This window comes from Temnothorax nylanderi, unplaced genomic scaffold (assembly GCF_030848795.1).
Source record: "Temnothorax nylanderi isolate EJ_2023f unplaced genomic scaffold, tnyl_v1.0 TNYL_tig0067_pilon, whole genome shotgun sequence".
Lineage (NCBI taxonomy): Eukaryota > Metazoa > Arthropoda > Insecta > Hymenoptera > Formicidae > Temnothorax > Temnothorax nylanderi.
Window position 1 is genome coordinate 899,451 of NW_027249129.1, and position 14,592 is coordinate 914,042.

At 33.7% G+C, this 14,592-nt stretch overlaps 3 protein-coding genes across 10 annotated transcripts in view; 2 read left to right on the forward strand and 1 right to left on the reverse strand.

Annotated features, from left to right (window-relative positions):
- Positions 1-14,592, forward strand: part of Shi (dynamin-1 shibire) — a 37,761-nt gene that overhangs the window by 19,329 nt on the left and 3,840 nt on the right. The window lies entirely within an intron of this gene.
- LOC139773732 (uncharacterized) lies at positions 579-6,182 on the forward strand. Its single transcript, XM_071708421.1, has 3 exons — positions 579-3,112; positions 3,516-4,508; positions 4,634-6,182. Exons 1-3 carry the CDS (start codon positions 2,828-2,830, stop codon positions 5,210-5,212), a joined length of 1,857 nt encoding a protein of 618 aa, XP_071564522.1. The 5' UTR covers positions 579-2,827; the 3' UTR covers positions 5,213-6,182.
- Positions 5,543-14,499, reverse strand: LOC139773733 (1-acyl-sn-glycerol-3-phosphate acyltransferase alpha-like). 2 transcript variants are annotated; one of them, XM_071708422.1, is made up of 6 exons: positions 14,206-14,499; positions 8,185-8,370; positions 7,979-8,112; positions 7,638-7,819; positions 7,285-7,450; positions 5,543-7,090 (listed from the first exon to the last, which is right to left on the reverse strand). In XM_071708422.1, the coding sequence occupies exons 1-6, from the start codon at positions 14,214-14,216 to the stop codon at positions 6,927-6,929; spliced, it is 843 nt and encodes a 280-aa protein (XP_071564523.1). In that variant the 5' UTR covers positions 14,217-14,499; the 3' UTR covers positions 5,543-6,926. The 2 variants fall into 2 exon arrangements, with proteins under 2 accessions (XP_071564523.1, XP_071564524.1); XM_071708423.1 differs by lacking the exon at positions 14,206-14,499 and adding an exon at positions 13,939-14,155.

Genomic DNA, 14,592 nt, shown 5'->3' on the forward strand with positions numbered 1-14,592 from the left:
TATTTATATTTTACATTTATAATTTTTTTTCTGAAACTAAATGTGATTTATTCTGTACGGCCTCAGCTTGACGCTACTTCGATAAAACTTTTATATTCGCCTAAGATCAAGGAGAATATTTTTTAATATTTTGATATAATTAGACGATATCTCTCTAATTTTAATTACTTAGTTATTGAACGCCCTAGATTATGTTATTATTTATATTATTTACTTATTTTTTTATAATCTCGTACATTTCATAATTTATTATAGTATTATGCGTTTTCCCGAATGTATTATGTCTGTTCTTCTTTCTCTTTCTCTCTCTCTCTTTCTTCGTCCTAGTTAAAATATTTTAGTTTATATATATTTAGAGCTGAAGAGAGAGGAAAATTTTACTCGAACATCGAATCTTTCAAGCTTGCCTGTTTGTGTATCAATATCGCGTTTCTCATTCGATCCCCCCCTGCGGCGTGTTTCCATTTTGAATTTCATGAACATATATCCAACAATCAATATCTGTCTATATGTTGTAGGCGTCCCGTACCCAATATTCCCCCCCGAATTCCCGACAGACCATACTCCGGCCGACTAAACTGAGCTAGTCCGACACAGCAGCGGCATACGAGACAGCAGCTTGTGCAAGATGCACCTGTAACAGTCCGAGACAGCATCAGAAGAGGTCTCGTCCCGGATGACGGACCATGGCGAACCGGATGTGTCGCAGGGCAAAGCTGACGGAAGAAATCCTCAGTTACGCGCGATGTGGGGACAACAAGATTTCCTAAAATGAGCGTTTCGTCCTATGTATTACTCTGATCTCAACGGCCTCGACATCGAATTGTTGACGTTTGCCGACAGAGATAGGAGTCACGAGGAGTAGCTAGAATGCAGGGAAACCATTTGTGCAGAGAGAAGGAGGAGCAAGGCTGTGTTATATGAATACTGGAGGAGAAAGAGGGACCAAGAAACGAACGGCAGACACAGGAAAAGGACCTGTCCGTTTCTCGGTGATCAAGACAGCCAGAAAGATTCCATCAATCACTTCTTCAACCGCTTCTTTCTCTGGTGTATACTTCGTCTTCTATCTTTATTTATGTACATCTAGATCCGCGTTAGATTACGGTGTAGCTCTAAGTATTAACACCACGCTCGACACGCGCCAGGTGTGTTTTGAAAGGAATAATTTCATTCGGAACGGTAATAGAGATCTTACGGCAAGAAGGACAATCCAGATGTGTTTCTCGATCCTGTTTAACGATTTAAAAAGATAAAATCGCGATTATCAGTATTATGAACAAGTTAGTTAGGACTACTAAGTACAAGAATACAACAGTGCGAATCTTTTGAGAAATGTCGGAATCGCAGTATTACTGTATAATTCAATTTCAATTATCAATCCGTAACCGAGAAATTAGAAATGGATAATTTGGAAACTTTGCCGGTTACTTCAAATACTCCTCTCCTATCTCTTTCCTGCCTATTTGCGATATCCGGGGTATACAGTGTCCTTCTTATCGTAAGTTCCGCGGCGGAAGTATTATAGCAGCGATTTTTTTCACATACGAGACGAGTATGGGCAACCCAATTACCTCGATTGTATATAGAAGAGCTAATTAGATCAGAGAGACTAAGTCACATTTCGTGAAGGGGGAAACGGGGAGTTTGCTCGATCGAACACGCTATCAGCATTCCAGAGAGATTTCGCAATTATGTAAAATTACACGGAAATGTAAATTATTGTGATCAATGCATTATTATCGTAAATGAGACATCTGCTTGTCAATTCGTGCCAGGAGATCATTCGTTGGGTACAATAATGATGCTATCTTTAAGGATCTCTAGGGATTCTGCGATGAACAACGAAGCGTAAACCGTGAGGGCCATCGAGTGGTATGTAAAAGACACAGAGATAAAGATATTGATATTTATTTCGAATCGTGCGGAATTTGTTTTTTTTTTTAATCGACGCATGCGCAGTTATTTTTACATATCTTTTTATAATTATTTTTGCATCGTAATGTTAATAGCCGCGCGAGAACGACAACGAGAACGGCGATATTGGAAAACGCATCACAATTATTCTGTAAATTAGATCAAAACGCCGGTACAAGTGAAGTAATGGAAATTGTACATATATACAGTTTACAAATATAGTATTACGCGTAAATGTGTTAGGAAGAAAGAGATTTTTGTATTACCAAACACTAATAGCCAGTCTATACGTGACACCGACTGACGACGAATGTGTACCAAGGACACACAATAAATCAAATAAATAAATATTTAATACGAAACAGTTCGTTTTATCAATGTAAGAAATGTTTCTGCCATAAATTATGATAAGATATATTATTTATCCATTTCGTACATTATGTATTTTTTGTAATTATGTTTTATTATATATATATTTCTTTATATATTATTGTAGTATATGTTATTATTGTTAATGTATTAAATTTTATATAACTTGTAATATAAATGGAGATACATGGTTTCTTGTACAAATGTACACGATTGGCGTATAAAAGTTAAAGCTAATACAAAATGTGATTCTGCTCATCGATATAAAACTTTTTGTGCTTGTTACGTTTAATGAAAACTCATAAGTATAGTAACTTCAATTTTGAAGTTTGCTTTCTCTTAACAGCGTTTTTTAATTGTATACATAAGAAAAACAAATTAAAATGTAGATGACAGATGTAACTTAACCATGTTATTCAAAAATAATATTTCACTTCAATTCAGATCTTCGATTTTATAAATTATTAATATGCTAGATAATGTCAATAAAGTTCCGCGTTTATTTTCTTTTTAGAATATCATTATTCTGATAGTACGAGTTATGTCAAAAGAGATTTGCCGTCATGATCAGTGTAAGCTCAAACAAATACTCGAACAAGTGGAAGCTCTTTCAGATGTAGTGGACGAACTTAGGACGGAGCTAAATCGTTTGAAGAAAATATCCTTCAACGTGAATCGTGAAAATTTATGTTTCGAATCTATAAAAGAAAATAACAAAATTGATTATGCTAGTCCAAATGTATTACAAAAAGTAAAAGCATGTTTTGAAAATATTGGATTTTCCGCAAGGATCGACGAAACGTATAAGCTCACAAAAAATAGCCAGGTATTTTTATAATATATTAAACAAAAATATTTTCAACAATAATAACCAACATTTTTTGATTATAAGAATTTCTCATATAAATATTATATATATATATTCGTTTTTACACAATATTCTCTTTTACAAATTTAACATAATATTTCCGACATATTTATTAATATTTCCTACATAAGAAAAACAATGTTCTTCTTCACACAGTATTTGGAAAAATTGATTAAGATTTGAGAATTTAATATAATAAATGTCATAGCATGTTGCCGTCTTTTGTTATTTATACATATAACAATTATCTACGTTTATAATAAAAATGATTTATACAAAGAATATAGCAATAGTTTTACGTAGGAAATATTAAACCGTATTAAACTTATAAAAAGAAAATGTATATTACTTTGTGTATAAGGTCTTGAAGAAAGAGGGCCAAGAACCAATTAGATTATCAACGATATACGATAACTTGAAATACTTTAAAAACAAGATTATTAAAAATATACAAAGTGTTCGAAAGACTCAATCCGCAAAGAGCACTAAAAATAAATGTGTAACATCCAATGAAGAGCAACAAATGTGTCTTTTGCGAAGAAAAGAACAACAAAAGTCCTTAAAATTCCATAGAAGAAACGAATATATAAATAAGTACACCGACATTGTCGAAGAATTAGGTAATTCGGTAGATACTTCATTTACATCTGATGCTTCTGCACAAACAGACATTGTTACATGTTCACGACAAGAAAATGACAAGAAGTCGTACAATTATAACCGTTTTGCAAGTCGAAACATTACAGAAAATAACGAGCAAACCAGCCCGTTATCAATGATAAACGATGATCGATCTGTGATTCACTTACATAGGTTCGCAGATAAATTATCAAAAAATCATGTGAGACAAACGTTTTTAAAGAATAAAATAAAAAAATATAAAAAATGTTCATGCAGGAAACAATGTCCTTATGCGCTATATAAATTGCCATGTAATAAATACAGATGTAGCACGCCGGAGAAGAAAGTAGAGGACGAAATCAGCGGATTGACGCTCGAGTGCCTAAGTTTCGAGGAAAAGAGAGATTTTCCGAAGTTTATAAATGTCGATACGGTGCGAAATAGTGAATGTTGCACGGATTTTTCGCCTGTCGAAATTGGAATGGACGAATCTTTAACTTCTTCGCTTTCGGTGGATCTCGAAGTTGATATCTGTAACGATTACTGCGATTTGGAAGATGTCGACGAATTTACCGAGCGAAGAAAAGCCAGAACATATATTGTAAACAGAACGAACATGAGAAAAGATGATTTAATTAAAGGTTTTAGAGCTGAGAATGAACCATCTCTTAACATAATTTCCTCGTGGAGAAATGTAAGCGAAAAAAAGGAAAAGATCGATGAAATAGTGAAGGTAAGTTAATATTGATAATTTTATTCGATTTATGAGAGAATCTGTCATTAAAATAGCAAAATGATTAAACAAAATGTAGAAATGTATAATAATTATATAATAATTACGTAAAGTTATATTTACAGAAAGTTCTGTCTCAAGAAAGATACATATATTCTGAAGAAAATAACCAAGAGTATAAAAAATCTGGAACAGGGAACTTTATCAGCGATCCATGGCCATTAAAAAACAGTAAACAAATTCAATGCGTTATTCCTGCATTAACAACTCCAGTATTTAATAGAAAAATATCTGTAAAAACTTCAACTTCAAATGTTCAACAAAAAGGCATTCAAACGTATCGAACGACAGACAAGACGAAATATAATAGTTTTCCTAAGATAATAATTCCAAGAAGAATAAAAACGAATGTACAAACACAAGCTGGCAAACGCTCGTGTTTGAACAGTATACAACATGGATCGTCAGCTTTGGATAATTGTACAAATAGAAAGAACGCGAAAGAGACTGATGTCAAGGCTAAAGGAAAAATGATTACAAGGAAAAGAAATATCTGCGATATTTGTGCTATCGAGATGGATGTTTTATCATCGGAAATAATTTGGCCTCGAATGAAGAAATCTAATATTTATTCTGCACTCCAGGCTGAAGAAGACATTAATATTCATTCGAATAAAGCCTTTGAGCCAAATGTGTACGCGTGATTTAGCTGACTGGCAAACTAGGGTAATGCCTGTGAGAACGTCTTGTCCCTATTGTTGCAATCACGTCTATGGTAAAAAGCTAAAAAATTACGTGGCTCTGTCAAGTCCTACCGATTACCATCCTTCATCTAAAGGACTAAATTTTAATATGAGCAATGTATCCGACAAGCTTTATAATTGTCTTGAAAAACTCGATGATATTGCTGCTTGATATTTGATCATAATGTTATATTTTATGGGGGAATTTATTGTTTTCAGGTTTTATCTAGTTAAATTGATAATTAATGATAAAAATGATAATACATATATTATCGTCCAAAATGCGCCATATTATTTAAAATATAATTTATTATAGCAGTAACAACAAACATTAGTCTTGTATAGACATGTAAATCACACATTTGCAACGACATTTACTCCGCTGTTCTTCGATATTGCTCTCGTATTAACATAGTCTTACGAGTACAAAGAAGCGTATACATATTAATTACATATTTTTCCTGAAGATTCCTAACGCATCAAGTAATTAATTTTTCCCATCCCGTCAATAGAATGCTTTTCAGAGGATCAAGTGGATATGTTGCACAAATATACTTGATAAGATCTACTTTTACAATAATATCAAAAAGATTACATAGAAACGTTTATACATGTACATAAGTGCATCTCATTTATATTGTTAGTAAGTAATTTAGTTTCATTACAATCTGGTACTTTGGACAAAATATTTCGCATAATTATGTGTACAACGTACAAGAATTTGGACGTAAATACAATGGTAAACCATTTTTGGAGAACATTATATATCACGAACTGACGTCACAATGTTTGTAAATTCAACCTCGAATATTTGAAAGTTCAATGTATCTTTCACTCTGTCCCTCTTTTACAAACATATGTGTGACTCGTACTATCATTTAAACAATATGTAGTAAAAAAAGATATAAAATAATAATTGTACTTAAGGAGATACCTCGTCATTTTATATTTTATTCTATTACGAGAGAAATCTTATCTGTTACAAATTAATCGCGTATGTAATATAATAATAACAGATTTCAAATATCCAGGTTGATGACAATTAATGCAAAAATATTACTCAACATGTAATGTAAGTAATTTATACCTATTGGAATACACATAATAGGATAGACATACACTTTTACATATTGTACGATTTTACACTTGGTATATCAGTTTCTTCTCAATTTTACGTATCAGTTATAAAATGTACGCCACGTTTTGCTTGGTGATATAGAAAGAGAGAATGTCGGTTATAAATTATATTTTTCTGTAAGGTATAAAAAGTACAAATTGCATCGTTAAAAAATTATTTGAGCTTCGCAAAATCCTTCTGATCTTTAAAGATAAACTTGTATAAGAAGTAATGGAAGAGCACTGATTAACATGATGTTCTAAACTTACATTGTGATTGTAACATAAGCGAGGAAAGTAGTTATCGATTGATCGACCGAAATATATATAAAGATGAATCTTACTGAACTAAAAGCTAAACTTTCTAAGCTGACGTGCGTCGTGTATATGAAAGAATGTTATGGAATCACACGCGTCCATGGAAATTAGTAACGCAATAAAGTCATTCACACGTGCAATCTCTGCACGTGTAATCCACAAATCAGTTAGTCGCGAGCTCTCTGATTGATTAGAATTTTGATAATGACTTAGTTACGCTAATCTTTTTGTGTTACTCTTATCACTCGCACTTCAAACTTCGTATCTGTTCCTCGAGGCACTCCGTCGTGGATTCTACGAAGGTTTTGTTCATAACTTCGTACGCCTGCTCCATGAGCTTTGGAAGATCGTCTTTGGTCAAACCCGCAGTGGGAATAGGCGGTAAAACAGTAATATAACTGCTTCCTGAAATATAAAATCCATCTTTTAGACATACATATCATACGTGAAAATATAATTATCTATATGTAATTACATGTAAAAAAAAAACAGATATAGAAAACTATACATGGTACGTATACACAAGCAGATATATACACACATGGTTGATTCCTTCATTATTTAATCATATACATTAAAATATAGTTAAACCTGTTTACCTGAATTGAATCTTTTTAATTTGCCGTCCAGAAAGTAGTACTTTGACACGACAACGGGTTGAATCGGCGTTTGAGATTCAATCGCGACATGGAAAGCGCCTTTCTTGAAGGGAAGCAATGAATTACCCGAATGTCGATGTCCTTCGGGAAATAGAAGAAGCCTCCGCTAAAAGAATCAATCGAAAGTATTAACTTCTATATAAAATACATATGTATGTTGATTTATTTGGATCTCACTTAATTTAAATAATCTCCTCCGAGTTAATATATTCTTAATATTAATATACTTTTTGATGTCATTTTAAATCCCAACACTGTCGAAGTTGGTACAAAGAGCATTACAGTAAAGTCACCTTCGCCAGACGAATCGATTCTGCTGTAGCATTAATAATCTGGCATGATTCTCCGGCGTTTTTTCTATCGATGAACACCGTCCCCCAGAGCCAGGCCGCGAGACCAAATGGTCCAAGGTACAAAATCTCCTTCTTGGAGATAACGGTGCAGTTATCCATCGCTAACCACAGCTCACCTAAAACTGCAAGGCCAATTTTATTATGCATACGCGGCATTCTCGTTCCTGATAGGATAGCCTACTTTCTTATTCGCGCATTATTATTTTATCGAGTTTGTTCAGAGCGTTTTTTAATTTAAACACAACAAACTTGTAATAATTTCAATAATTAATCTCGATTACCGCAAAGGTCTAATGAACTCTGATGATTGATGAGCACGACGCAGCCCGAGTCTTTGACGATGTTCTCCTTGCCGCGAAAACGGAAATTCATCCCGATTATCTTCGCTACCGTCACCACGCCTCTAGCCGGCATTCTGTAAAATTTCATTTTATTTATATTTTAATAAGACCCGAAAATTTAGCTTTATCCATATACGGGAACTTACAGCGCGTTTTTCCAACTGCCGATTCGAAATAGCATGAACGGTATCCATAATCCTGCGGCTAACGCGCTCGCTATTATGAAGAAGGTGAATTTCACTCGATATCTCACGCTCTCGCTCAAGGCACATAGCATCACAAAGATAAATAACAGCGCGATGCCGCTCGTCGAGTAAATGCCGCATAGTACTCTGAAACCGTACAAGATTAATTATACCGATTGGACATTTATTCTATCCATTCGGAGATCGGAATTAAAAGATAAAACTGTGTTAAAGTTGAAGAATTGGAATTTATTTCCAATCATCTTCATCAAAACTTTCGAGATTTCAATCGCTATTAAAATCTAATGACTATGTTTAGTTGAATTTTATTTCTAAGATAAAATTGTTTTAAAAAATGAATGAGATTATTTATCATAATAATACTATTATGTTATGCGAGGGGGGAATTAATTCCCAATTGATTTTTAATTAAATAAAATACATCGATTTTTTTACAATCTAAAAAACGTCGCAGAGACGAAAAAACGATTAAAAAATTAGTAATTTATTTTTTATTTTATATTATGGAAAGATAATCTATTTTATTTTTAAAAAATTGCCCTCAAAAGAATAATGTTCATTTTTTGCAATTCTCTATAGTGTATAAGAATTCGTGCATCGTTGCGCAATTATGCTATAAATTCACCTGCGGTCTTCATGGTTTAATAAAGTTTATAAAAAGACAGGTTTCTACGGCCGATTAAAAGGCACATTAGTGATGCTTTTGATGTTAAAGAAAGATGGTACGCGGGAAATCATTTGATGTTTCCTCGAGTATCTCGTTTGCGAGCTAGAGTTACATGATTGCTATTATTCTACGTTACTTATTTTCAATTTCTTCGCAACAAATCACAAACTATCGGCAAATAACCGTTTCCGGTATGATCATAATGGATAGATCAGAACTCATTATTACGTAAACTTTTTTTATATCTATGTATATACGTATATATTACATATCCTATATGAATTGCCGGATATCGAAAATTTCTATTTTGTATGAAGTGTTTTTATAAAATAAACTACATTTAACAATAGACTTTATATATATATATATATATATATATATATATAACATTAGTGCTTATATTTGTTCTTTAAGATATGAAGATACAAAGTGCGAAGTTCAACGAAATTCTGAATCAACACGGTCTGCAAAACGCACGATATATAATTAAAAATTACGTCGATCTCCTTTTTGTGTTTCTAATTTAATCGTACATATATATATAAGAAATAAAAATTAGAAATTAGTTTTTAAAAAGTTATACTATATCGATCTTCTGATAATCCTCATCCTATTATATAATGTAAATTATGATTTGCAATTTATAATTAGTAATACTGATGTAAACAAGAACGGCCTTTAATCTAATGTGACTGATTTTATTATCATTGATTAAGCGTGCAATGTGAGATTGCAATATCACAGTTCAATAAACAATTCAATACTTCCAAAGAGGTACGTTTAAAGTTCGATGTTTCTCAAATATAATTATTATCGAACAAGACTGTCAGGAGATCGACGTAATTTTTAATTATATACCGTGCGTTTTGCAGACCGTGTTGATTCAGAATTTCGTTGAACTTCGTACTTTGTATCTTCATATCTTAAAAAACAAATATAAGCACTAATGTTATACGTGTGCAGTTATTAATAGAAAATGAATAAATAAATGACATTCTAAAATTTAATCGCGAATTTCTAAATAGTACATATATGTATAATTGTACTATTATAGTATATTATAAATGTATATTATAAATGTGTACTATGTATAATTTAAGAGTTTCATAGTTAACGTTTATTTCAAAATTAAATCTTTAGTAAGAAGATTTTATTTGTAGAACGTTCAAAATTTTTTGTGAAATGTGCGACGCACATAAGATATAATAAAGAATAATAAAGAAAGATATAATAAAGAATAAATAAAGAGTAAATGTGAAAAAAAACGTTAGAAAACTCAAAATAATAAATTATTTCTTATATTCAATCATGGTATCGATATTAATGTCGATGCGATCTGCGATGCTGATCCATGTAAATGTTAATCATAAATGCTCTCTTATTAAACGAGAATTAACTATCAATCCCATTAAACAATGTCTAACTTAACTTCTTATAGAAGCAATAAAAGTAGTCCCCTGATTCAAAAAGATAATTATAAAAAGATACTGTGCACGTGTAAATTTTTTTGCAACGAACTGTTCTATAAATAATAGCAACGTATGATATAAAGTATGATGATATAAAGAACTTTATAAAAATATCTAATGAAGGTTATACAAATACAGAATAAATAAATTGCATGAATCTGAAGTATTTTAAAATTCGTGTGATAAAATTTCATAAAATAAAATAAATTCTCTTTGAATAAAATTAAAAAGAAAGTTAAAGATTTATATGCAATAGACGAGTTTGATCTTCGCACAACTTACATATGGAGAAGCACTATTACAAATAGAATTCTTGTTTAGCAATGTTATTAATCGATTCATTGTTCCGCGAAGTACAATAAAGAAAAGTCAAGAAAACGAGCGCTTTGTGATAATGCGCAGTGACGTTATATGTTTTCGCGAACATCACGCGATAGAATGTCGAATCGGTTCTTTTTTTCAGCAGATAGCTCAAGTAGAGCAGATCTCGCGAAATGTTTGCTACGAATTTTGTCGACAGAAGTATACAAATTTGATAGTGAGATTCGCGACGCTGTTGACAGAACGCAAGCAAATGTCAGAAAAGTTCGCTGACACAGTATGACGGCGGAAATCGCGCGATTCCGAACGCGATTTGACGTGGATTGACGACGGAAATCGAGAAGAGTCCGCATTCGACAGATTTCGATATCGTGTCATGTTTGCGAATTCTGTCAGTGAAACACAAGGAATGCGAACGCGCGATTGATGACAAACCGCTGCAATTTCTGCTCGGATTCGCTGCCTGTCCGTTGGCAGACCCCTGACAGCGAATGGCAAATAAATATATATGCGCATTTTATTCGAATATATATTGAATTTTTCATCGTGCAAAGTCAAGCTATTCATGTCGCGAAATAACCGGCTCTCTTTATTTAAGAATACCTTTTCATTGCGTATTTTGCCTTTTCATTTTTTTCATGTGCAACAACTTGCTATTTCTCGACTTGTACAACGCATATTTTAAAATATCTCAAGTAAATATATGCTAAAATTATCAATAGTTATCGCAGAATTTATTAAATACTGGAAATATATTTTACTGCTCGAGCTGCATAATGAAATAGAAGAACATGTTCATATATATAGTTTTTCTTCCTCCTTCGCCGTCAATGGTAATTTTACGCGTTTATTATTATGCATATATACCGTCATTATAATTTCATTGTTCACAATAAGTACCTAACGTCTATTTTTATCAATAACCTGGCTTTCTTGCTCTGTCCTGCGTATATTAGTTTTTTTTATGACTGGCATAAATTACGAAACATTGTAAGTTAAAATTAGATTTTAAGAAAAATTATGCGCACTTCCACATTTCCAATTATTATCATTAAAACGCGATGAGGTCAAGACTCCGGAAAATGATTCTGCCGAAGTGAAAATGTATAAACACCATCTCGGATCATCCGATCGCGCGACTGACCGGAGGTCAGAATTCTTCTTGAACTGTCACTCGAGTCCTTTACTCTCCCAGCTGATAAGCGAGTCAATTCGTTCGTTAAAGGTTAAACGATTTTATTCAGTAAGTTTCGAGCCTGGTCGTGTCGAAGGTAGTGAAGGTATATTTCGAATAGTCGAGGATAATATCGCGGGACACACCCTAATTCATCCAGTTAATTGTAACTCCTTGTATTTCCTTTGTCTTTCGCTCGTAATGACACGCGGACACGGAACGACTTGATCGTATTTATTATTTATTAGATCGTTACCGAGGAAAATAAAACAGGTAAGGAGCCCTTAAAATATTAATTCGTATAACGACTGACCGGCGACCGCCTTGCTTGTACGGCTCATTTCCTAAATTGTATTAACGTGCGAGATGTGTGTATACGGAGTATACGACTTATACCCGTGTGCGAAGACGCATACGCGCGGCAATGAGAGCATTATAGACCGATCGAAATCCAAGGAACATAGTCCGATCGAAATTCTATACATAATTGAAGTGTGTAATTACGCCCGTCCGGAGATAACACAAGGATAACAAAGTTAGCATCGACTGGCTTCGATAACGCTACGCGCAACATGTTCGATATATTATAGATATTAAATTGATAGAAAAATTCTCAACACGGTTTTCCGTGACTCACACGTATTACGACTGCGTACGTGTTACGATTGCTGTTAGCACGAGATAAACGAATGAGATTTTGACGTGATCGAGATGTAATCAAGATATTTGATATCAGTTTTTTTCCGCAGAGGCTATACGAATTCAGTGATGAGCTCCGATGAAATAAAATACGGTATGTCATAATAAATGCCTCGATAAAATTATCTGCTTCTCATTATGATGATGTACGTTGGGGAATAAAAATTTGCCTAATGAGCGCATTTTAAGTGACCCACGTGAAAAATGTATCCACACTATAAATAATATAATGATAAGAACGCAGTGAGCACATGATTCATTAAATAGTCATTAACACATTTAACGTTCTGTCCCAGGTATAGCAGAGTGACGTCAAATGACATGTTAATTCCGTCTTAATGACGTCTCTAACGTCATTAAGGCTGCGGTCCACTTGACGCTACAAATGTTTTGGAGCGTTCTTCTTCTCCTTCTTTCTTCATTGAAAGAAAAGAGAAGAGGAATACTTCGAAGCATTTGTAGCGTCAAATGGACCGCAGCCTAAGACGTCTTTAGACGCCATCTTGCTACCTGAGGTGTTAATGACAATTGCTAATGACAGATAAAAGAAAATCAGGATAAAAATTGCAAAAAATTTATAGCAGAATAAAAAAAGAAGCTCTATATTCATATTGCATGGTTATCGCTGTGTATATTCGCGTATACGTACGCAAAATATTATCTTAAATTTACAAAACGTAAAGAATTTGTGATTTATCCGCGCTTGTCGATTTGATTAGTCTAAATTTAAATATTCAACTTACAATTAATAATTGCTGAATAATCAAATAATTAATCACTTGCCATAATCACATTCTATCTACTCATGTCTAATCTAAAAAAATATATAACTTTGTGACATAGCAAACTCTAAAGTAACAAATGGTTGTTTTAAAACTTTAATGTCTCTTAGTTTTGCAATTAAGATAAATTAAAGTAAAATAGTACATTAGTAAAGTAAAATAGAACACTTAAATAGCTTGAATGCTTGAATTTTAAAGGGGATTAGTTCCATAAATTTATTTCCTTCTTTTGATAAAAGTTCCATTTACTAAAGTACTAAAACTGCTTAAATTAAACTTTAATTATCCGAAATATTCAACATAACTAATACATTAAAAAATGATATGTGCATAGGCTTGCATAAACGAAAAAGGTTCTTCTTATCTCTGAATGAAATAATTTTCCTGTTAATTTTCTAATTTCAATTTCATGGAAATGCACTGTTCAATATACACAGCGATATGTAATCGAGATTCAATATCACTACCAATGTTAATAATGAATCCCCAATTATGCGGATTCAAACAAATGGGAATTCAACGCTATTGCGCGCGTGTTTTGTTACGTAAAAATAAACGATCCCGAGAGAGAATAAATTTCACCGGCATTATATGTGGTCCGCACTGACGACACACAAACGGCACGATCGTCGCCGCCGAATTTCACTCTTCGACTCACGCGATCCACGTCTGTCCTATCCGTCGGTTTTCCTCTCGCTGAATAAATGTCAATAACGTGTTATCGCGTTATAATAAATTTCGATAAGAAATCGGAGCGGGTTTATATTCGACGTGGATGAGTCGCGCGAGATTTAACGGACCGGAGAGGAGGGTGTCTTGTCGTGCGGATGTTTATTACACGTTACTCACGTCTTGAACATGACGTTATTCACTTAAGGCACGTAGCGCACGTAGCGTCCGCCGCGATTGATCAAAGACAACTGTCAAACGCCAGCGATCGTCGGCTGCGTTACAGCGTTATAGCGAGTCGTGTCGCGGGCTGCGGGCAGTGCGGGCACGTGGCGCGCGCGAATATCGAACGCCAGGTCGGCGCGCCTCGTCGATCCTCGTCGATCCTCGATACCTCTCGACTTTTCGAAAAGTGCCGCCAACGATTTACCGGTTTGCGGAGCGCCTCGTCGTTACTTGCAGTTATAGCATCGTCTCGATCGGTGAAAACGAAGCGTTGTAATGTCACGCGAATTTTCAGCGCGCTCTCCAACTGCGGAATTATTTCATCAAGTTTATGTAATTGTC

Bases quoted from the DNA above. Each gene is read 5' to 3' on its own strand.
- LOC139773732 (XM_071708421.1), top strand. From the start codon at position 2,828: ATGTCAAAAGAGATTTGCCGTCATGATCAGTGTAAGCTCAAACAAATA. The intron at 3,113-3,515 runs GTATTTTTATAA...TTTGTGTATAAG, and splicing joins AGCTCACAAAAAATAGCCAG to GTCTTGAAGAAAGAGGGCCA. The intron at 4,509-4,633 runs GTAAGTTAATAT...TTATATTTACAG, and splicing joins AGATCGATGAAATAGTGAAG to AAAGTTCTGTCTCAAGAAAG.
- LOC139773733 (XM_071708422.1), bottom strand. The intron at 8,113-8,184 runs GTAAGTTCCCGT...GAAATTTTACAG, and splicing joins GGCAGTTGGAAAAACGCGCT to AATGCCGGCTAGAGGCGTGG. The intron at 7,451-7,637 runs GTGACTTTACTG...TGATTCTTTTAG, and splicing joins AATCGATTCGTCTGGCGAAG to CGGAGGCTTCTTCTATTTCC.